Raw genomic sequence first — 23,123 nt, forward strand, 5'->3', positions numbered from 1 at the left:
GTTACTCTTTGCTCGCTCCCTGTGTTGAAACCATTTATAAACGTTTATAAGTATACATTTTAGAGACAGAACAAGAGGCGAGTCATTCGCGTACTATTCCTCCAAGTCAGCCTTTTATATCATTTCTTTGTCTTTCACATTGCAAACAAGCTACCTTTGACGTTTCACATGGTTATATATATATATAAATATTGAGTCTTAATTTATGAATCGTTTGAAAACGTATAGACAAGAATAGAAAGAAAAACGATAAATTTTTGGCAAAGTCCCCCATATTTTCCCCCAATGCGAAATCATCGAGCACAGGAATACATTTGCCTATTCCCCTCCCTTCGCAAACATATCCTTCTCCTTCCATCGATGCAAATGCTCCCAGTCCACCGAGCCCCCTCCCCTCCCCTTCCCCTTCCTCGATTTGTGTTTCCTTGGCCGATTGCCCCGTGAGATTCAGCGGCGTTCGTGTTCAAATAACGATTGCCGGTAAACGACCACCACGAGAGAAATAGAAAGTAAGAGTAGGAACGAAAACGGTGTACGTTTCCCAGGGACGGTTGGATCGGGGATCCTGGCCGATAGGACGATCCCGTGGCGTATTTACGACGGTGGCATTCTTCCGATCGGGTATATGTACACTTGCCCCTTTCCTTCTTCGTGTCCGTGAGACGTTCGAGTCCGCGGCGCATCGCTAATCAGCCACTCCAGAGCCCTCTGTAAACGGTATCGTCTGTACGCCTGTGTATGAGCAACCGGCCTGGTAAGCCCCTTCACGGCTATCCCTGCTGCTCGTCCATTTTCGAGCACTCGCCTCTCTCTCTCTCTCTCTCTCTTCTTCCCTCTCTTTCAGAAAGCTCCCAACTCCCAAGAGTCGGCGTCGTCATTCTATCCATACCACGACACCGCGTACACAATTATCGAAATGGTAACAGGTATCTTCGGGGAGGCGAAGCTGGAATGTAGGCTATCGACCAAATCCAGTCAACGGAGCCGACCTACTACAACACGCTCGAAAGAGAGAGAGAGAGAGAGAGAGAGAGAAGGAGAGACACACACACACATATACATACACAAGATGGACAAGGGTCTTCTTGCATCGCGCCAAGTGGAGAGAGGCTGGATTCACCCGTTTACGTACACCCCTTGGGCTTGTCATGCGGCGGCTATCGGCCGACTGCGATCGAGAGACTGGCTGTATCCCCCAATGCCACCTTGTTCTCGGCGGCTATGTCGGATCCGACAGGCGTGTGTTCATCGCTTACCACGATATCTACCCTCTCTCTCTCTCTCGCTATCTATCTATCCGTTCCTCTTTCTCTCCGCTCCGTGTCCACGTATCCATCCATTTACCCAACTCCTCCTGTTGTTCATACCTACTCCTCGATGCAGCACACTTGCTTTATCCGGGCATACCACTCTTCCTCTCTCTCTCTCTCTCTCTCTCTCTCTCTTGGTTACCAACACCAAGTTCAGGTTATTTTGGAGCCACGTGGGTGGGCTGTCTAACGAGACGTACAAGGAACACGTCATCGAAAGTGGGACAGGTAAACGGAGGACTTAAAGTAGCCTGTAGTAGGATCTATCTCGTACGTTCTCAGGATCGATATAATGGTATCGATTATATAATTCGTTCCGCGGAATTGTTGCTTCTTCTTGCAAATGGATCCGGATCTATCTATTTTCCAGCCGAGAGGATACGATGCTACATAGTTTATTTATATATGTATACAGAGATTCGTGCAAAATGGCGGGCTTGATTGCGCGTGTACGATTGATTCACGTACACGACGTGTCCGAATGCAGTAGGTAGATGGCGCTGTAACGGGCGCTGTCGAGGGTGTAAGCCTCGATCCCTCTCATTCTCCCTCCACGCTTCTCCACGGAATATTCGTTCGCAACGGTGTGTTGGCCGCGAGCTAATTGCAACGGGAGCGCCGTTACCCGCTCGGTCGGATTATGCGAACACCCAGTGCCGTTAATTTCGTGCGCCGACTTGAGTCCACGTTTTAAGGATGAGATCGAGCGGAACACGTGCACGGCTACGGTAATTGCCAAGGCCTGTGGTATACCTTTTTAATGACATATTCGGCCCCCACGCGAAATTGATGTAATTATTTCGTGACGTTGGAACTCCGGTAATGCAATTAGATACGCGCGTTTCGTAAGTGGAAACTTCCCCTCCCTCCTCGAACAAGTGGGGGGGACGTGTGCCCTGACCTTGACCTCCACGCCACGTATGATTTATCGACCTGCTCGTAGAGAGTTACGCGTGCTACATTACAATCCCTTCACAGTTTTCCCGGGCAAGAATTTAATTATCTTATTTAGAACAGAATTTCTCGTAAATTAATTTTTCTCACGAGGGGAACGTTTTGACACGAGAAGGAGATTGAATACTTCCCTGCCGTCCTGTGTTTACGCACGTGAATCCATGTAAAGATTTATGAGAGGGAAAGGAAAAAAAAAAAGTAAAACCTCTATTTTCCTATATTTCGAATTCCAATTCCATCCCTAAATAAATTTCGCAAATTACTTCTTAAGGAAGCAAGTAAGATAAACGTTACATTATATACATATTCGCGAGAAAGACGAAGGATTAAATTAAAGCGTAGCTTTTTCGTAGGACCTCGTCGACACCGGAATATCGACTCGATAAACCCTTCTTTCGAGTCGAAGTTAATCCCTCCCCTCTGCCCACGTTCAATTACGCTCGGATACACCTTTCTGAAACGGGTCGATGTCAACGATCGAGGGGGAGAAATTCCGGATGGAAAGTGTGACCGGACACACACTTTTGTGGAAGTTGGAGTGGCCGATTCGAGGCTTGGCTTCCTTTCTAATGGCGGGATCCACAAGGGAGGGGGTGGATATTCGATGGGACGAATGGAATCGATTATGGCCGGAGGCGGCCTCCCCCTCCCCCCCGTCAATGTGTGCGCACGCGAATAAATCGTAGAAATCAGTCACGTACTTCGATCGGCCTTCGAGAATCACCGCTAAGCCCTTGATCGCAATTTAACCCCGGGGGCCTGAGTAATACCGGATCGCAACGTCCTCACGATTATCCAACCTCGCGAGAATTGTCTGCCTCGTCCTTCTCTCTCTCTCTCTCTCTCTTGTCTTTCACTCGGCCTCGATCGCCCGGTTTCCACCCTTTCGTTTGTTGCGCTCGCGGGGTGTCGATCGTGTGGATACGCTGCACGCAAGACAAAGAGTGAGCACGAACAGCTTCCTCCAAAACGAATGCCTCGCCAACTCGGGGCACGGTTGTTAGAGATATCGTTGGAGGTTTTTTTTTTTAGTTCGGGAAGAAGAATTTGTATCTCCTTTTCTTGTCCATTTGAATTTTAATCGATTTTTTTTTGTTACAAATTTTTGACAATAAGGAATAAAAAAAAGGAAAAAGAAAATGTTACGCTCGATTTATAAAATTTAAGAAAGTCAACTTACGAGATAAATAAATTCTTAAGGTTAAGATTGGTTATATATATATATATATATATATATATATATATGGAATGAAATGGTTGTGATGTAATACAACCGGTAATAGGAAGCTCTCCGGCAACGTTTTCAGCTTCGTACTGTACGCGAGATTTTTACAGCGGCACAGCTGTGTAACCCGTCAGTAAGAAAGATACGCCTGTGGTTTCGCGGTAATAGCTATCGAACGAAGCAGAGAATTGTGTGTCCGGCAGCGATGGATCGGGGAACGATGTAAGATAGATCGAAGGGTACGGGAGAAACGTGGAGCAATGAGGGAATGAAAAGAAAGAAAACGATTCCTAGATATAGAACTATTTTCTTCGATCGGTTGAAATGGAACATATTTGAGAAATAATATAGCCATTATTACAACATCCTTTTTATTATTACGCCATGTACTGTTATTTTTTCTTTTTTTCTTGCTTTAACAGAAACATCCTATTTCATCGTCTTATTAATCAATTGATTTCGAATTTTCTCGCGATCAATTTTTTATAATAATTATTGAAGAAACGATATTTTATTATTAAAAATCGTATATTTTAAAATTATTTTTAACCATAATTCTTAGATCCGTTGTTCGATATGTTATGTTGATCATCCTATTGGATAATTTGTTTTCTACAAATGATCCGAATTTTCATCCTGAACAATATTTTGCAATATTTTGAAAATCATTGTTGAATATATTATTATTAATATACGTCTATATTATTTCAACATTGTTTATCAATTCCGATATTATTATTGAATCGAATATTCCGTAACGCAATTGTATTACGGTATCATTTACAATTCTGCCGTTCGAAAAATCAATTCTGCTCAAGCATAACGTTATGACGTTCCAAGAGTCATTCGTTAAACCTCGAAACCACGCAAAGCGAAACGATAGTACAAATTTCTCGACAACATTTTTTCTCTCTCTCTCCCTCCCTCTTCCTATTCGCCGTACTGATTGTTTTTCAGTGACACATTGTCGATTCCGAAGTCTTTTGTCCCGGGTTTTTCGACAGGAAAACGAAGCGTATCACGTGCTTCGATTTACAAGAGGGGCTATAGTCGGTGGAATCGATTCTCGAGCGTAGATTGCACGCAATTGCTAGGCATTCGAAACAATTTCGCGATAATGGCCTGAATATAATGTCTATAACGGAAAACGTTTCCGATCTAATCAAAATGGAAAAAAAAAAAAGGAAAAAAAAAATCTAATCGGCAATTTAATGAGCATAACGTGCTACATCGTCGATCAGAGAATTTTTGTATACAATCTGTTAAAAAAGTTGTACGTAAAATATCTAAGGATGAAATCAACCCTTTTCCTTTTTTGCCCCAATATGACATAAAATTCTATTACTTTAAAAGAGTCGAGTTTTTTTTTCGTTAAAATTAAAATTTGAAATTTGAAATAAATAAAATTAAAATTAATAAGTAAAATTGAAAATTAAAATCAAAATAAATACAAATTGTAGTTGTAATTAATTCGAGCCTTCTATCACGCCTTGTTTCGTTTTTCTTTTTCTCCTCATACGAGAATTTTTCACATTCGTCAACTTTTTTTTGTCGCAGCTATTTTTTCGGATTTAACAAGTTTCATTCGGTAGTAATCGATATAGTTTCCATATACAACGAACGTATATAATCCATGCTTACCTATACACACGCCATCGAAGTTACCGAAGGAATTAAACAACTTTGCCGGATGATTGATTGCTTTATGGTGTTAAAACTTTCTCGCTGCAAGTACGCGCCACCCACGTAGCACCCTTGATCCTTATCTATCCCGTCCCATCTTTATCCCCCCTCCTTGGGCATTGGCGCTAATCAATTCTCCCCGCGTAATTATCCGTATTTCGTAACCGTTTCATTCATTAAACCCCTAATATAACTAACGCCAGATTCGTTTTCAACGAACGTAACAAATTGTAGCTGTAATTAATTCGAGCCTTCTATCACGCCTTGTTTCGCTCTTCTTTATTCCATCCCTTCTTTTTTTCCTTTTTTTCTTTTTTTTTCTTTTTTTTTTTTTCCTTTTCCTTTTTCTTTCTCTCACCGAGGAGAACACCTGTTTCAAACACGTGGTTAATTATTACACGCAAAGCTCGAACGATTGCCACGTCTCTGTCTTGCCCATCGAGAGAGGGAGAGACTCTCCTCCTCCCCCCTTTCGATACACGTCCTATTCTTTGGATCACATCCTCGGGGGTGCAATTAAAACGTCAGTCCTCACGCTGATCAAATTACTATACTATCAACGTTTCTCGAGTAATCCTTAACTCATTAAAATCCTCGACAGGTTAACCACTTTGCGGATAATCTGTCCTTTTTAAAGCCTCGATAATTATAGCGTCAACTTTTTCGCAACTTTCACCCCCTCGGTGAATATTTTCGCAATAAGAAGACACCGTGTTTCCTTTCTTCCGATTCTTCCCCCGCTTATATCTGGTCTTATAAGGTCTTAGAAAGGTCTCCTTGCGAACAGCTTGCGACGAATTATGGAAACGAATTATTTCGTTATTAGATATCTCGTTGCAACGCAATTTTGCTGTACTTTTTTACTCGAAAAGTATATATAATCATATATAATTTAAAATTAACATATCGCGTCCGATATTCTTGAAGGAAGGAATACAAATTATTTTAATTCTAACCAGCGAGTCGTAATACATGTGAGTCGAAATAACTCGTAAATTAATTGATTAAGATACAAGCAAATTTAGAATATTAAACTTATATTTTCCAAATAGAAAAATGTTCTCCCTTCTAATTTAACTTTAAACAATTTTTTAAACGCGATTCATTCGAGATAAATCTCGATATGCCGATATACGGACTCTCATGACTCTCTTAAATCTAACATTTTCTCAAAGTATACGAATCAGTGAGTCGCATTATCGTCGAAACACCGATTGCACAAGAGGATTATCCACGAAGCTAATACGTGATTCGAAGCCAAGATTTATGCAATCAAGATGGGCCAACACTTTTACCCGTTCCTATAAACCACCGGGGAAAATGGTAGAGGCACGAACTCGAGCCAGCTTGCAATAATTGCTCACTGCACGCCATTCCAGAAATGCCGTTTATTCCTTCATACTCGAACACTAAATCCGTCTTCCACTTCCTCCTGTTCTATGCACACGAACCAACTCTTCTCCTTTTTTTTCCACGATTCATCGAATCCTGGAATCCTTTTCATCTCTTCTCTATACGCATATACCACCACCAATGAAAGAGTTGGATTCGAATTACCGATAGCGGATGTTCGCGTTTTAAGAAAGGGATCGGGTTTCGGCTCGGTCGACAGAGTTCACGGCTTTGTTTTCAATCGACAGCTATCTGCGGCGTCCGGTCACGCAGCCACTCGGCCGACGAGGAAAAAGTGGCTAGACTGGAGAGACTGGAGAGCAAAATGGTCTCTTTAACCGCTATACTTATTTACTCGGATATATACACACACACACACATACAATATATATGTACTCAGGGATAAATGATTTGACATGCGCAATTGTAAATGACGAGGGAAGAATAATTTTTAACGTTGTTCGAGTTTTGATATAAATTAAATCGGTTTCTTAATATCCAATATTTGTACGAGGAACGATCTATCAACAATTTTATCCATAGAAATTGTTGCGAATACTTCGTTCACTATGGTTCAATGGCAGTAAGATTGTTCGAATTTTTAAAATTGTTCGAATTTTGATATAAATTAAATCGGTTTTTTAATATCCAATATTTGTACGAAGGACGATCTATCAACAAGGATAACTCTATATATGGAAATTACGAATACTCGATTGTTCACTATGGTTCAATGGCAGTAATTTTTAAGGTTGTTCGAATTTTGATATATATGGAAATTATATACTACTTTTATACAACTTTATATATGGAAATTACGAACACTCGATTGTTCACTATGGTTCAATGGCAGTAATTTTTAAGATTGTTCGAATTTTGATATAAATTAAATCGGTTGCTTAATATCCAATATTTGTACGAGGGACTATCTATCACAAGGACAACTTTATATATGGAAATTACGAACACTCGATTGTTCACTATGGTTCAATGGCAGCAATTTTTAACGTTGTTTGAATTTTGATATATATTAAATCGGTTTCTTAATATCCAATATTTGTACGAGGGACGATCTATCATAAGGACAACTTTATATATGGAAATTACGAACACTCGATTGTTCACTATGGTTCAATGGCAGTAATTTTTAAGGTTGTTCGAATTTTGATATAAATTAAATCGGTTGCTTAATATCCAATATTTGTACGAGGGACTATCTATCACAAGGACAACTTTATATATGGAAATTACGAACACTCGATTGTTCACTATGGTTCAATGGCAGTAATTTTTAAGATTGTTCGAATTTTGATATAAATTAAATCGGTTTCTTAATATCCAATATTTGTACGAGGGACTATCTATCACAAGGACAACTTTATATATGGAAATTACGAACACTCGATTGTTCACTATGGTTCAATGGCAGTAATTTTTAAGGTTGTTCGAATTTTGATATATATGGAAATTATATACTACTTTTATACAACTTTATATATGGAAATTATGAACACTCGATTGTTCACTATGGTTCAATGGCAGTAATTGTTAAGATTGTTCGAATTTTGATATAAATTAAATCGGTTTCTTAATATCCAATATTTGTACGAGGGACTATCTATCACAAGGACAACTTTATATATGGAAATTACGAACACTCGATTGTTCACTATGGTTCAATGGCAGTAATTTTTAAGGTTATTCGAATTTTGATATAATTAAATCGGTTTCTTAATATCCAATATTTGTACGAGGGACGATCTATTAATAAGGATAACTTTATATATGGAAATTACGAACACTCGATTGTTCACTATGGTTCAATGGCAGTAATTTTTAAAGTTGTTCGAATTTTGATATAAATTAAATCGGTTTTTTAATATCCAATATTTGTACGAGGGACGATCTATCAACAATTCTATCTATAGAAATTGTTGCGAATACTGGATCGTTCACTATGGTTCAATGGCAACGGTATCTAACGCGAATTGAAATTAGATATAATCGTCGAAGGTTTGGTTTGTGCAAAGTGTACTTCACGAATCCGAGTCAGCGATACGAGTCAGCTTTCGAACAAATGGAATTATACATCGCGATGATAAGCTTTGTACCGAAATGTCATTATCGTCGAATTATTGAGATTATTGCATCCCTCTTTGTCCCCAATTTGGAAATTAATCCAGATTTCACTCTTGGAACAAACAACGTTCCAATTATCGATCAAGATCCGTGCAACAACGCTATTACGTACACGAAAGAATTTCTTATTCCCGTGATCTAACGTTGCGGACAGTTATAACGGGCACGAGGTACATCCTCGTTCAAAAGTTTTTAAAGAATCTTGTCTGTTATTTGCTGAACTGACACGACTTAAAAATTTCTAAAAGATATAAATTCCTAACCTCGCTTCTCTCACACGTCGATCAATTATTTATATTAAATAAGATGCAGGGACAGTTGTGCAACTGTCCTTGTTTCACAGGCGGCTGGTACAAAGCCTGGAAAGAACGATACATCGTACGACGAGGGTAAATGAATTAATCCTTGGGTCCATCGATGTATCGCCAAGGGACCCTTTCTTTCTTCTTTTTCTTCTTCGCGGCGCACTTCGCTTTCATACTTTTCAATCCACCCCGTCCCACCTTCCTCGAGCTCCTTTCTTCTCCTCGCCTCTACACATCTACACAAGATTTCTCAAGGGACGGGCTCCTTGACTCCGGGATTGTTGGCGCCTCTTAGTAGTTCACCGGGAGGTACCACTCCACCAAGAAGTATCTCGCCCAAGTTGGCAGTCGTTCAAGCGCGCGAGCACAAGATCAGCCACTGAACCGGTGCCCGAACAATGAATTTCGCACTTATAATTGGATGTGTCGCTGTTACGGCCACAGCTTTTAATGGTAAAGTGCCGTAAGGAGGAGAAGAGTAACCTACTTTCCTTTCGGGAACCGGGGAAAATTGTAATCCAACTAGAGCGCAATAACTGTCACGGGGGAACGTGCTGTTACTTCTTAATGCGTCGAACACGTGTTTCGGCAAACATAGAACACACCGAACTAGACCGACCAGAACCAGCTATTAACACCATTCGAACTTATTCCCTGATCGATGGCTAGACTCTCTGCGTTTCTTTGGCCGACTGCGCCGGTGGCGCCCTCTTCCTTCCAAGATGGCGCTCACGAGACTATTCATTGTTCGTATTGTGTATCGATGACTTTGTGACTTCATGAAAGAAATTGCAAAGGATAAAAGAACGATAGATTGTATTCACGTGAAAAGTAATTGTTTCAAAGAATTGTCGCAAAGAATAATTTAACATTCGAGGATCGTGCAAAAATATATCCATTTGAAAACTTTTCACAACCTTTGAAAACGCGTCTCCGGGTTTACCATGAAGTTTTCCTCCATCGGGCATTCGACTTCCTTTCCCTGGAAATTCAACCGGAAGCGTGTGCACCCTCCCCTCTCCAGCCGACGATATAGCGCGAATTTCCAAGCGAGTTCCGGAAGCGCGCTCGCGAGCAGCGTATCCCGTATAATTCGTCGGCGTCGTTCTTCCTGAATATGCCACAGTCGAGAAGATAGAGGGTATCGCAGTTTTTTCACGAGGTGGAACATTCTCGCATTCTTCCTTTCAAAGTCGACCCACGATTCTCCTCTGCAAAAGTCTCTTCTACTTCGGTTTACATTTACATTTACTCCGAGCGCACTTTCGTTTCAATCTCCTTTCTCTCTCTCTCTCTCTCTCTCTCTCTCTCTCTCTCTCTCTCTCTCTCTCTCTTTCTTTTTACTTAGAGAAAAATTCGATCGCGCGTCGATTAAACGACCAGATTCTCGAGCGCGATTATACCTCCTCTCTCTCTCTCTCTCTCTCTCTCTCTCTCAAACTATTTCTTCGCCGCTACTCGAAACTACGTACGCTCGAATATCTGGGACAGGGATAAGTAGAATTTTCGCGGCTGGGCGAATTTTCGGTGTAAAACTCTTTCGCGCTACAAGTTAATGGGTTTTTGCGCCCCTCCCCTCCCCCCCCCCTCTTTTCCGAGCTGAATGTATCCGCTCTCCTCTGGAAATTTCGGCTGGCAACGAACTTCCAACTTTTTATCTCGTCGCGACGTACCTCTCCGAAACTGAATTCAACTTTTCACCGCGCGTTCCTTCTTCTTCCTCCCCCCTCCCCTCCCCTTTCGACGTTGATATACGGGAGGGGGGGGGGGATATAACGCCACCTATTTCTTTGAACGTTTACACCCGAACAGATGTATACACGCACGTTACGTTACGTTGCTGCCTGGGTCTGGAGTTTCAACAATAACACAACCCCCGAGCTCAACGGCGATCCTCTCATTAGAAGGAAGGGGCCTCATTATTACGCGCGCCACGGGGACCTTGCTACGATTATATTACATTATTGTAACTGATCGCGGCACATGTTCAACTGCGGCGTGATTCTTAAACAATAAACTCATTACCCGTTAACAAGGAACGCCATTGGCGTATATAATAACGTATCTCCTATTCCTCAGGGTCTGAAGGATATGTGCGACCGATTTCGATCGGCCAGATTCGCTTTTGATCGATCCCTCGACCGGCCGTGAAACCGATGCACCTCTCTCTCTCTCTCTCTCTCTCTTCATCGATCTTTCTATCTCGATTCCTCCCGCGGCTCAAACAACTCGGGAGAACCGCCACCGCTCGGAATTCATCCGATCTTTGCCATTTGCTCGTAACAAATCGCCGACATTTCGAGAGCGGAGAACCGTGTTGAATCTGCCTGCGCGAGTTCCACGCTTCGTTGCGTTGTTTGTACACCTCGAACGTGTGTATATATAGATTGTGTACGGATATATAGATTTACAGGGTTTATCGCGGGATCTTGTCACGGGGATTGAATGATTAAACCGATCCATTTTCTTTGTTACCGTCCCCCTTTGAAGTGGTATCGATGATAAATCGCGATGAGTGCGCGGTAATTAATATCGTTTCCTCTTAGTCGAGGGATCGAAACTACTGGGTGGTTACTTTCTCTCTCTCTCTTTCTTTCTTTCTTTTATCGTTGGAATTCGTTGGAACGAAACTATGTTGTAAAAAGATATATGAAAAATTGTTATTCCAAAATGGAAAATCTACTTGTAATTGTAACAGGATGTGCGTCTCTTGGTTCTCTTCTTCTCGATAATAAATTGATTGGAATTAACGGAAAGTATGCACTTTCGAAAAATCGTTCGAGATAAAATCTTGGAGAGAGAGAGAGAGAGAGAGAGAAAATATAAACAGGATATACCAGTTCTGCGCGCTCCACATTCTCGATATGTGTCACGATTGGAAATTACCATCATCATTAAATCGGAAAAGTTTCACGGGATAAAAATCGGATAGAATTTTTTCACCGTTTCCGATACATTTCTACCAACAGGTTTTACATCCAGTTTCGATCCATGTTTAATCGAAAACATGGGAGCATTGGGGGAGATGGATCGATCGTGTTGTTGTTGTCTTCCCTTCTTCTTCCGTGGGATGCGGTTGAAATTGCAGCGGTCAGTGTTTCCCCCGCTTGGCAAAATGTAGCGGAGGCTTCATCGAAAATCGAGGCAATCATGCGGATGCAGAAGCCGGAACGCGGGATCAGAACCGCGGACGCCTAATCAGCCGATTGCGCCCAAGGAAATACCCCGGCTCCCATGGAATGTTAATGCGATCTACGCCGACGATCCTTAGGAAACCGCAAGGGCTCCCCTTCGAGGGTGAGGGGGAAGGGGGGAAAGGAGGCGAAAGCGGCCAAGACGACCCACTTCGGGCCCTCCCCACGCACGTATCGTTGCGCAATAACCACCGTTCCGCTTCTGCCGTTCCCTCGATTATCCGCAACCACCGGCCGCGCAACGCTCCTCCTCGTGGCTCGAGGATGCCTCCCTTCTCCGAACCAGACCTTCTCGCCCCCTCCTCCGCTTATCCCTTCCGCGTTTCTTTAGATTTGCTCGCGCCGCGACTTCTTCCAAACAGCAGAAAATGAATTCGAAATCTCTTGCCGATCGAATTTTATTTCTGTTTTTCTTTAGACTCGACACGGAATATAATTATAATAGTTTCGACTGTGACAACGTAAAGGTTTTAAATAAGAGTAATTTCAATTCCCAGGCAATGATAAAAGAAGCGTGACGAAAGGTTGGAGGAAGAATCCTCGAGAAAACGTTCGAATAAAAATACATTTTCCAGAGAGAGAGAGAGAGAGAGAGAGAGAGAGAGCAATGGGATTCGATACACGCAAGTGAATAAACCGGAATTCCCGAATAATCGAGGCGGGGGAGGAGGGGAGGAACGATCCACGTACGATGGATCTTCAATCTTGGAACTTGGTTCGTTCTTCGAGGGGAATCGAATCCCTCTGCTCCTCTTCCTCTTTCTTTCTCTCTCTCTCTCTCTCTTTCGCGCGGATACGGATGCATAGCCATGCCACTTTTGATACGGTTCCGCCTGGGCAAGGACCTCTCGACCCTGCCTTGGCTGCTGGAGAGGGGGGACCCTGGGGGTCGTCGTGATGCGACCAGCTGGCAGAAACCTTTTCCCTCTTAGCTGGCTTTCAAGGTGTGCACGTGCACGTTTGCAACGTGCTCACGAATGCGAAGCTTGACGCGTGATATCGCATAAACGCGCCGCGTTCCTATCGAAATCGGAAGAATTCTCTCTCTCTCTCTCTCTCTCTCTCGATCTGTCCTCTTCCGCGTGCTTACCAGACATCGGCGTTTCAACCGGCTAATGGATTGAAATTCCCTTCGATCGATGTCTTTCTCCGTCGTGTTTGGTAATTACCAGGGGGGGGAAATAGGAGACGTGTAGAAGATATTTCGTGAAACTTGGTGTGTTTGTTGATATTCTATAATGAGCGAGCGACTCGTGGGGAAAATATAAATATAAGTGTGTTTTTGTTATGGTCGGTGTATGACGAAACGGATCCACTGAATAAATATCGATGTTTACACAGGTATAGGTTTATCGAAGGGAATAAAGTTTGGAATCAAAGTGTTCGATTCGATTTCAATTCGGTTACATTAAGAGATATTATTAATTAATTAAAGTATTGAATTATTTATTTTTAAATTTTGATCGAATTATTCGTTTCTGAATAAATTGGAGGAAGAGTCGAAATGGATCGTTACACCATTATATATATTTTCGAATCATACTTATATTCAATATAAATATAAATGTGTTTTTACGTAAAATGAATCATTAATCTTGATGATGTATTGTACAGGTTTAGAGAATAAAGTTTGGAATCAAAGTTTGATTCGGTTTCAATTCGGTACATTAAGAGATATTATTAATTAAAGTATTGAATTATTTATTTTTAATTATTTATTTTGAATTACTCGTTTTTGAATAAATTGGAGGAAGAGTCGAAGTATAAATGCATCTTTTTTTTTTTTTATTATGTTTCATAAAATGAATCGTTAATCTCGATAACGCATTGTACAGGTTTAGAGAATAAAGTTTGGAATCAAAGTTTCAATTAAGAGATATTATTAATGAACTAAAAATATTGAATTACTTATTTTTAAATTTTGATCGAATCACTCGTTTCTGAATAAACTGGAGGAAGAATCGAAATGGACCATTATATATATATTTTCGAATTTCAATAGTAGAGTATAAATGCGTCTTTACCTTTCATAAAATGAATCGTTAAACCTCGAGGCGACACCGCCTCGTTATCTGTCACGATTACGACGCGGTTATTTATTAATTAACCTTTATAAACGCGAGTGTTTGTCACGAGGCTGCTACCGGTTCATTTGAGTGTCGTGATGTGGGATACTTTGCGCTTTATTTATTGCACGGCGTACACTGAATCGTCTAGCATGTTTTTTTTTAGAATATTTCTCTTCCGTGTCGAGTTGGAATGATAAACATTTTTAACGCCATGCTTTTTAAACGGTGATCTCTATTTAAGGGAAATTATTTTAAATCGTCGTTTAGAAAAAAAAAAAAAAAAAAAAAAAAGAGAAAAACTCTTCATTTAATACTTCTGTTCTTGAAATTATCCTTATTTAATAAATCACGAGTCATGTCACGAATAATATTCGAAACCTTGATTTTATTCGTGAAAGAAGAGGCTGTTCGAGGAAGAACTATCATCACGGTTGAATTATCGATAACGCATCGTTGTTTGAAGTAACTAAACTTCAAAAATTCTGACTCTTTGTCTTCAAATATTTACGCCAGGAGAAAGGGAACGATTCGAAAAAGGGAATCAAAGATGCGATCGTTTTTCGTCAAAGAAAATTTGCATGCTTTCACGAGTTGAAAAATCCGATTAGTAAAATGAGTCGATAGTGTATAATTGAAACGCTAGGATATTCTCTTTGTCTCGTCGTTCGATCCATTTTCTTGGTTTATATATTTTTATCTTCGTTTAAGTTTGCACGCGTTGCAAATTTTTGATTAAAAAAATGCGTGTACAAATCCCTTTGTGCCCTAAGTGTGAAAATTTCAACGCGAATGAATGGATAAACGGGCCGATAAAGCGATCAACTATAGAGGGTATATAGTGGTATAAAAATTGGCACGATTAAAAAAAAGAAGACGAGTCTTTCTATATATAGAGAAGAGTTGTTATTTGTGGAAAACTACTGCTTTTCGAAATAAAAACTTTAAACGATAATTTTTCGTACGCCGATTATGAATTATTCTTTCTCGATGTGGAAAATTTAAATAAAATATAATATGGTAAATATTACGAATATATACGTAAAATTTAGCGAAATCGTAAAATCCTTAAACGAGAATTCTAATAATATAGGAACGTATATCGTTCGTAATGGTATGGAGATAAAACGATCTTCAAAATTATGAATTCTTATCTGAATGCAAAGGTGCCTGATTTACCTCTATTCGGCGTACACATCTCTCTCTCTCCTGTACCATCCCCTTTCGGTTAAAATTCCCTCTTCTCTATTGAAATATTTTTATTATTTAATTCTCAAGTAAAAATTCTACTTACTTTCTAGGAATTTAAAAAACGATAAAAATTTAGAGTTCTTCTGAATTTTCAAGCGACACATTCTTTCATAATCCGTTATGATTATCATCCACGCAATGTTCAATGATTTCCATTAAAGCCACAAAAATAAAAAGAAGGAACGCTTAGAAGGAACGCTTTTTTTTCTTTTTTTGCTCACATTTATAATAACATTCGCAATAAAATCGATAAGATACTAGCAACCAGTCTCTAAATAATAAAAACTAAATAATAAATACGATATATCCTAACCTCTATTCTCAAATGAATGCGGAAGAAAAGTCGATCCCGTTCGCGCAACGATCTCGCAAATTGGAATAACTTTCCAAGGAATTTTCCCTCATCGATATAATTTCAATTGTGATACTCGATCCTCGATACTCGGCATTCGTTTCTATTTTTCCTCTCTCTCTCTCTCTCTCTCTCTCTCTCTCTTTCTCTCTCTCTTTCCACAGAGGCGCAGTGACGCGGGCATAATTAGTCTGGCCACGATCAAAAGCGTTCCTCTAATGCCTTCGAAACGTCGAGCGCGGAACGAGCGACGTGAAAAACACTCGATCGAGCGTTCATGGAAAGAGAGAAAAAAAAAAAAAAAAAAAAAAAAAAAAAAAAAANAAAAAAAAAAAAAAAAAAAAAGGGGGAAAAAATATTTTAAATAAAATAACGTAGCTAGCAAGAGAAAAGTCCCGTAAATAGCCCCAACGGTCGATCGAAATCTCTGGCCGGGCCTCTATTATTCCTCTTTCAACTTTTCCACAAGGATAGCCCGACTCTCTCTCTCTCTCTCTCTTCCCTCTCCCCTCGCACGAAACATCGGCCTCTTCATGACCAAGAAACACTCGAGACTCTGTAGGAGCGTGATGTAACCGTCCTCCTCCCCCCTCCTCTCAAGTTCGAGGAACCCAATAACTGGAAAACGCAGCGGAGCGTGTAGCCTTCGATTCTCGGAGAGGACGACGAGGACGAAAAGGAGAAGAGGAGAGAGAGAGAGAGAGAGAGAGAGAGAGAAAGATTGTGTCGATTCGCGTCGAATCTCGAGTGCGTCCACCCCCCCCCCTGCCTCCTTTTCTCCTCGGGCGGATATCGTGCCCGGCCGCGGCCAAGGGGAAAAAGGAACCAGGTCGGCGGAAAACGAGCGTCTCCTTCCCCTCCTCCTCCTCCTCTCCCCTTATCCGCCGCGTTGAATAGGATTCGCGACGCGGCAAACGGAAAAATAACCATTGCTTTCATACTCACCGGCATAGGAAGTCTCTCTCGCCTAAACAGAGCTCGAGACAGTGTTGTCGCGAGGAGGCGTTCATGGTTCTACGTGTGTGGCCCTGAAGACGATGCCCCTGGACCCTGTCGATGCACCAGGCGCGTTCGCACGGTTTCACAGCCAGGCAGCTCTTCTGGGCGTAAATCGTGAACACCGGGAATTGGGATTGCGAGAGGGCACCTGGAAACAAACGACGGATAAAGTCGAATCCGGATGCTTTCGCGTTTGCATGCTCGCATACTATCTTAATCGTATATTGGATTTTAAGAAAAATTTATATAATTCATATATAGTTTACGTTATTAAGGCTCGATTGGAAATTAAAAATTTGTATAATTGATAATTGAGTAGTATACAGAATACTAAAAGGAAAAAAAATATCTTTATAGTCACAAAAATTCGATTTCAATGTAGTATAATGCAATTCTAATTTTGTCTTAAGTTAAGGAAGAAATAAAAATATCTTAAGAATCTACTGATATCTATTTCATTTTAAAATATGATTGAAATGATTCGAATGTGAAAAGAATACTAAAAAAAAAAAAAANAAGAAAAATTATTTTTTCTCTCTAAAAGGAAAAAAATATCTCTATAGTCACAAAAATTCCATTTCAATATAGTATAATGCAATTTTAATTTTGTCTTAAGTTAAGGAAGGAATAAAAATATTTTAAGAATCTACTGGTATCTATTTCATTTTAAAATATGATTGAAATGATTCGAATGTGAAAAGAATACTAAAAAAAAAAAAACGGAAGAAAAATTACTTTCGCCTTTTCTCTCTAAAAGAAAAAAAATATCTCTAGTCACAAAAATTCGATTTCAATATAATATAATGCAATTCTAATTTTGTCTTAAGTTAAGGAAGGAATAAAAATATCTTAAGAATCTACTGATATCTATTTCATTTTAAAATATGATTGAAATGATTCGAATGTGAAAAGAATACTAAAAAAAAAAAAAAAAAAACGGAAGAAAAATTATTTTTTCTCTCTAAAAGGAAAAAAATATCTCTATAGTCACAAAAATTCCATTTCAATATAGTATAATGCAATTCTAATTTTGTCTTAAGTTAAGGAAGGAATCAAAATATCTTAAGAATCTACTGGTATCTATTTCATTTTAAAATATGATTGAAATGATTCGAATGTGAAAAGAATACTAAAAAAAAAAAAAAAAAAAAAAAACGGAAGAAAAATTACTTTCGCCTTTTCTCTCTCTCTCACTCACTCACTCACTCTCTCTTCTTATCCCCTAAAACTCATAAATCCCACAGAGGCGAAGCTACACCCGATCCTCCCTAACTTCCCAATTTGAAATTGATGCCGATCCTCTTCACCCGACCCGAACTATCTCGAGCGAGGGTGGCTCGTTATTCTTTCCCTGTCGATCCGTGACTCGAGTGGAGACAGGGGGCGCGCGTTAAGTGGCGGAATAATTTCTCCCCTCCTCGTGTCGTTGTCACCTCCCCCTTTTCACGAAAATCATAATTAATCTCGATAGACGCGTGAGGAGGGAGAGAGTCCTGATTCGTTGAAAAACTTTTCACAGGGAGGGGGAGGGGGGAGGTGTAAGGTGACCGAAACACCACCGGAACATCGATCTTCCTTCTTCCTAGCAGGGAGTGGTTAGAGATATTCAATTACCACCCGGTTATGAAAAAGGATAGGCAACTTAATGACTGCAGCCAATTTTAATGACCCGCCGGGTGACCGCAACGATAACCGCAACGTAAATGAACGTTTCCTTCGTTCTGCGGCTTCGATGTTCGGTAGTACAATGGGGGGGAGGGTTGGATAGGAGGAGGAAAGACGTTGCTCGTTACGGGGCGAGGGGTAAGCCGCATTACGCAGTAATCAACGGCCACTTCCGGGGTAGCCTGCATGCAGGGTAGGACAGGCAGGATTTTACTCTTGTTGTAATGCGGTAGCATTACGAGATAATGGAGCAACGTCGGATCGTAAATATTTTAAAGGGGAAGGAATTTTATCGGGCGGATTTTTACATTCTTCCTTCCTCGCATTGTTCCCCCATTATATCGGCCCGTTTCCACATCGGTGCTTGAGAAATGGAACCTCTGCCGAGTGCTGATTAATTTAAGGGGGAAAAAAAGAAGAGATTAAAAATCGTAATTTGTTGCTCTTCGTAGCTAGATATTATTGAAAATTATGCTTCTATTATTCCTTATATTTTTATCATCGAGTTATACCATGCAAAAGGTCGAAGTTTAAATTAGAAGATGGAGGTATTTCTTTTAAAATTTTAATCTTTATCTCCAAATTTTATGAATAAAAATCTTGCGCGTAATAGAGATAATTAATTAAAGAAATCTAATTCTTTGCAATGTATTTTTGATCCAGGATAATTTCTATAGGAAATTTTAATCGAAGACCGATATTAAATATTTCTCTGTTCCCTTAAACATTCCACATTAAACCTCACCTATCTTTTTCCCTACCCCGTATTAAATTTCTAAATATAATACATCATAACGAATTTTCTTCCTCAAAGGACGGTTTAACCACGGTTTGCAGCAAAAAATTTTCATCTTCGTTCTTTTCACGGACCGGAGAAAATTACCGCAAAAATTCATGGACAAGGAAGGAAGGAAGGAAGGAAGGAAGGATTTTTAGAGAAGAATACGGTCTCCTTAATTATTTATCGTTATCTTTTTCTTATATCAACGGATCCACAACACGACCGACCAACGGTTAATTAAAAATCCGGTTGGAGCTTATTATTCCGTTCGAAATAAAACACGATTTATCAATTAACGGTCCTGGCAAGTAATCAGCGGTTCGATCGATCCGAAACGTGTTAAAAAAAAAAAAAAAAAAGGACACTTTTACACTTGGAAAGAAGCGTCACACGTAGGCCGTGGTATTGACCGATACCATGATATCGTATTTTCGTATTTTTCGTTTAACCAGCCCCACTTTCCGCTCCATTCTCGCTGATGAAAAATATCATCTCCTCTATCGGGATAAATTATTCGAATACCTGAATCGTCCAAATACCGATCGTTAAGCCTAAGACTAATTCTCGAAGGGGGGGGTTTAACTTTATCACGAAACCGTCGATTAATTAATTTCGAGGAATCACGTTCGAATTCGAAATTTTTATATATCGCATTTTAAAAAAATGGAAATATTATTTATAATATTATATTATATTATATTATATTAATTATTTTATTAATTATATTAATATTATATTAATAATATTATTTATAATATATATTTCGCGTAGCTTGTAACCTGAAGATACAGCGGCATTAACGAATGCAATCTTCTTCTTCGCAATCGAAACGATTCGAGACGTCCTCTTCTGCCACGCATGCGCATTACGCGATGATACGATAAAGAAAAATCTTGGAACCCGGTTGCAGAAAACTGGCGCAATTTATCACCCTGGAGGAATACAAATTGCTCGTTGAGAGTATGAAATAAAACAATATAACCCCCCTCGAATCGAAACTGCCAATCTCTCTGCAAGCACGACACTCTGGCGCTATTCCAAACCATCCCTTACATCCTCCGTTTCTTCGTTCCGGGGATGCAGATTCCAGGCAAGATTGCGCGCGTTCATAAATCTTTTAATTTCTGCCCCGATACGAGAGAGGGAGAGATTAACGTGCTCTCTTCGAAGAAGCTCCTCCCTTCTGCTCCTCTAACATATCGAGTATCGTATCGAGTTCATTTCTGCTTATTCGCCGCACTCCTTATCCTCGCTTGGGAAAAATTCTTCTCGGGCGAAGAGGAACGCGCCTCCTCCTTCTCCTCCTCCTCCTCCCCTATTTAACCGAACGAAATAGGTTCGGTTATCGTCATAAATCTGGCGGAGATTTATCGACGGATGCGCCTCCGGTTTCCCCAGGATCGTTTCGCAAACACAACGGAGGAAGCGGAGAAAGGAAACTTCCACCTCCTGTTGTCACGACAAAGGGGAAATGTGGAACGGCCGCCGGTGGTATTACGGAACCGAGGCGGCGATCGCGCAAAATGATGCAAGCGAGAGCCCCGCCTGGCTCTGTACAGAGCACATGGGTTTAACCTCTCCACTGTGGCGGAGGAACAGTTCGATTTCTGATATATACGAGGCGCATTTAGATACGATTCAAGCTGGATCGGGACCACGTTCCACGGTGAGTCTGTCTCCCTCTCTCTCTCTCTCTCGCGGTGGGCTTGATGTATAATCTCGGTTTTCTTTATCTCCCGGCAACTTCCCCTCCTCGTCCCTCCGACGGATCGCCCGTGTTATTTCTCCCTGTCTACCCAGGCGCTCGACTTCCATTCGCGAACAAAGGCAATGAAATTCCTTCCTTACGTGGACTTTCCGCGCTCCGTTCTCGCGCTGCGCATTCCGATACGGGGTGGTCTCGCGGCGCTCGCTCGGGATATTATTAAAATTGCCCAGAGAGAGATCCCAAGACTCGAGAGAGAATTCTTCAAGTTGAATTTTCTGGATAAGCGCCAGGAAATTGTTATGTATATATATATATATATATTTTTCCTTTCTCAATGAGGCGATACGAATTTTAGGAAGAGAGGGAGAAAATGTTGAAAAATGTTAGAAAGTAATCGCTTCTGATGGAATTTATATTGTTTACGTGTAATTGGATAATTAAGTCTCCATATCCTCGTCGGCAAGATAGGGGAGGCGCTTTCAGGTTATTCGGCATATCCTTAGGGTGTCTTAACGGTTTCCGTTTACCAGGTTTATATGGTCGTGATTCTCGAGAGATTCAATGCTATAAACTAATTTCCCCTCCTAATTTGACTTTTCGATTTCAACAATCGCGTCCATCCTCCATAAAACCGTGTGTATATTCCATCACGAATATATTTCGAAATATGCGTAAATTAATTAGTAAGTAAATTGAATGTAATAAAATTTTATATCGATGTTGTTGTGATTCCCGAATTAATAGAAATTATCATGTATTAAATATCAATTTGCCGTTCAACGAACCTTAAGAAATATTGAAAATTTATTAATAGTTATATAATTATACAATTATTATTATTAAGTCTGTTTAAAAAATATATAAATTTCACGAATAATGATACTTAAAAATATCTTGTTTAATCGTAACATTCATCTTCCCGATTAGATCATCCCCTTAAATGGAGTTGAATTGCAGGGGAATAGGGTTGATCGAAAGGAACAATTGCAAGTAATTACACGTGTTAGAAATGCATAAAGCGAATATATTGCACACTTATCTCGCGTGATTTCTAAATGATGGTAGAAGATAAGGTGAGAAATGCTTTGAAAATCGGGAGAATCAGCTCGACAAAACAGTTACAATCACGCGATGGTCGTACTTATATACACGTGAAAAAATTTTGAATATTCTTTCCATCCTCTTTCCACTTCTCAAGATAATTATAACACACCCTTTTCCTTTCTTTCCCTCTCGTAAGCAACGAAACTTTTTTCGCTCCAACAATTGTCGTTATTTTCATTTTTATAAATTAAACATTCTTTTTTATGCAACAATCGTTGCTGTTGAACGTAATAAAATCGGACCTTTGCATTTGCACAGAGTTTGTTTCACAGAGAATAATTGCGGCCGGTCATTACACGAGCTTAACGCGCCGTGTAAACTCACCGTTTTTCAAATAGCCAGCAACCGGAAGTTGTATGATTGTGCTTGGTTTCACGAGTTGACGTGGATTTCGTGAAAAGAAAAAGAAGAAGGGGGGGGGGGGGAGAGAGGGGAAATTTGAGATAAAGCAGTTGGGCAATAATCGTACTTTTCTTCTTCTTTTTCTTCTTCCTGCGAAGAAGAAGATTGTTGAAACAATCAGATTTTTGTTTCACAAAAATTTGACTCGATTTTTCTCTATCATTCATTTCTGCGATTTAAGGAAATCAATGCTTTTGCTAAATTCGTGGGTAGAATTGTATGGGATAATTGAACTGATTGTGAGAGTTTATATTTTATTACAAATCAAGAGCAGTGAAATTGGCGTATTTTCGATATCTGAAAAAATTAAAGAAAGAATTTCTATCGAATGTGTTCTGAATAAAAAAATATTGGAAGTAAATAATATTTACACTTTTCGTAATAATAATTAATTTATAATTGAATAACGATGAAAAATGATATATCGTTCGTCAATTAATTTTAGTTTCATTTAAATATTTAACAGTATTGAAATTTTATCTTTAATCATTGTTTCAAAATGAAAGATCCTCGTAAGAATTTCATTGTAACATAAAAATTGCGAGGAACCAAAATTTTTAATCAATTTTTAGTACTGTAATCATTTTTCAAAG

General features: G+C 39.9%; 2 protein-coding genes across 3 annotated transcripts in view; one reads left to right on the forward strand and one right to left on the reverse strand.

Annotated features, from left to right (window-relative positions):
* LOC122713166 (autophagy-related protein 16-1) overlaps window positions 1–23,123 on the forward strand; it is a 552,150-nt gene that overhangs the window by 295,192 nt on the left and 233,835 nt on the right. The window lies entirely within an intron of this gene.
* Window positions 1–23,123, reverse strand: part of LOC122713165 — a 78,958-nt gene that overhangs the window by 37,466 nt on the left and 18,369 nt on the right. The window contains exon 2 of the mRNA XM_043933367.1: window positions 16,817–17,018. Within this exon, the coding sequence (XP_043789302.1) occupies window positions 16,817–17,018 (202 nt within the window). The remainder of the gene's footprint in view (window positions 1–16,816; window positions 17,019–23,123) is intronic.

Source organism: Apis laboriosa, unplaced genomic scaffold, assembly GCF_014066325.1.
Source record: "Apis laboriosa isolate Shangri-la unplaced genomic scaffold, ASM1406632v1 scaffold231_cov149, whole genome shotgun sequence".
NCBI classification, from domain to species: domain Eukaryota; kingdom Metazoa; phylum Arthropoda; class Insecta; order Hymenoptera; family Apidae; genus Apis; species Apis laboriosa.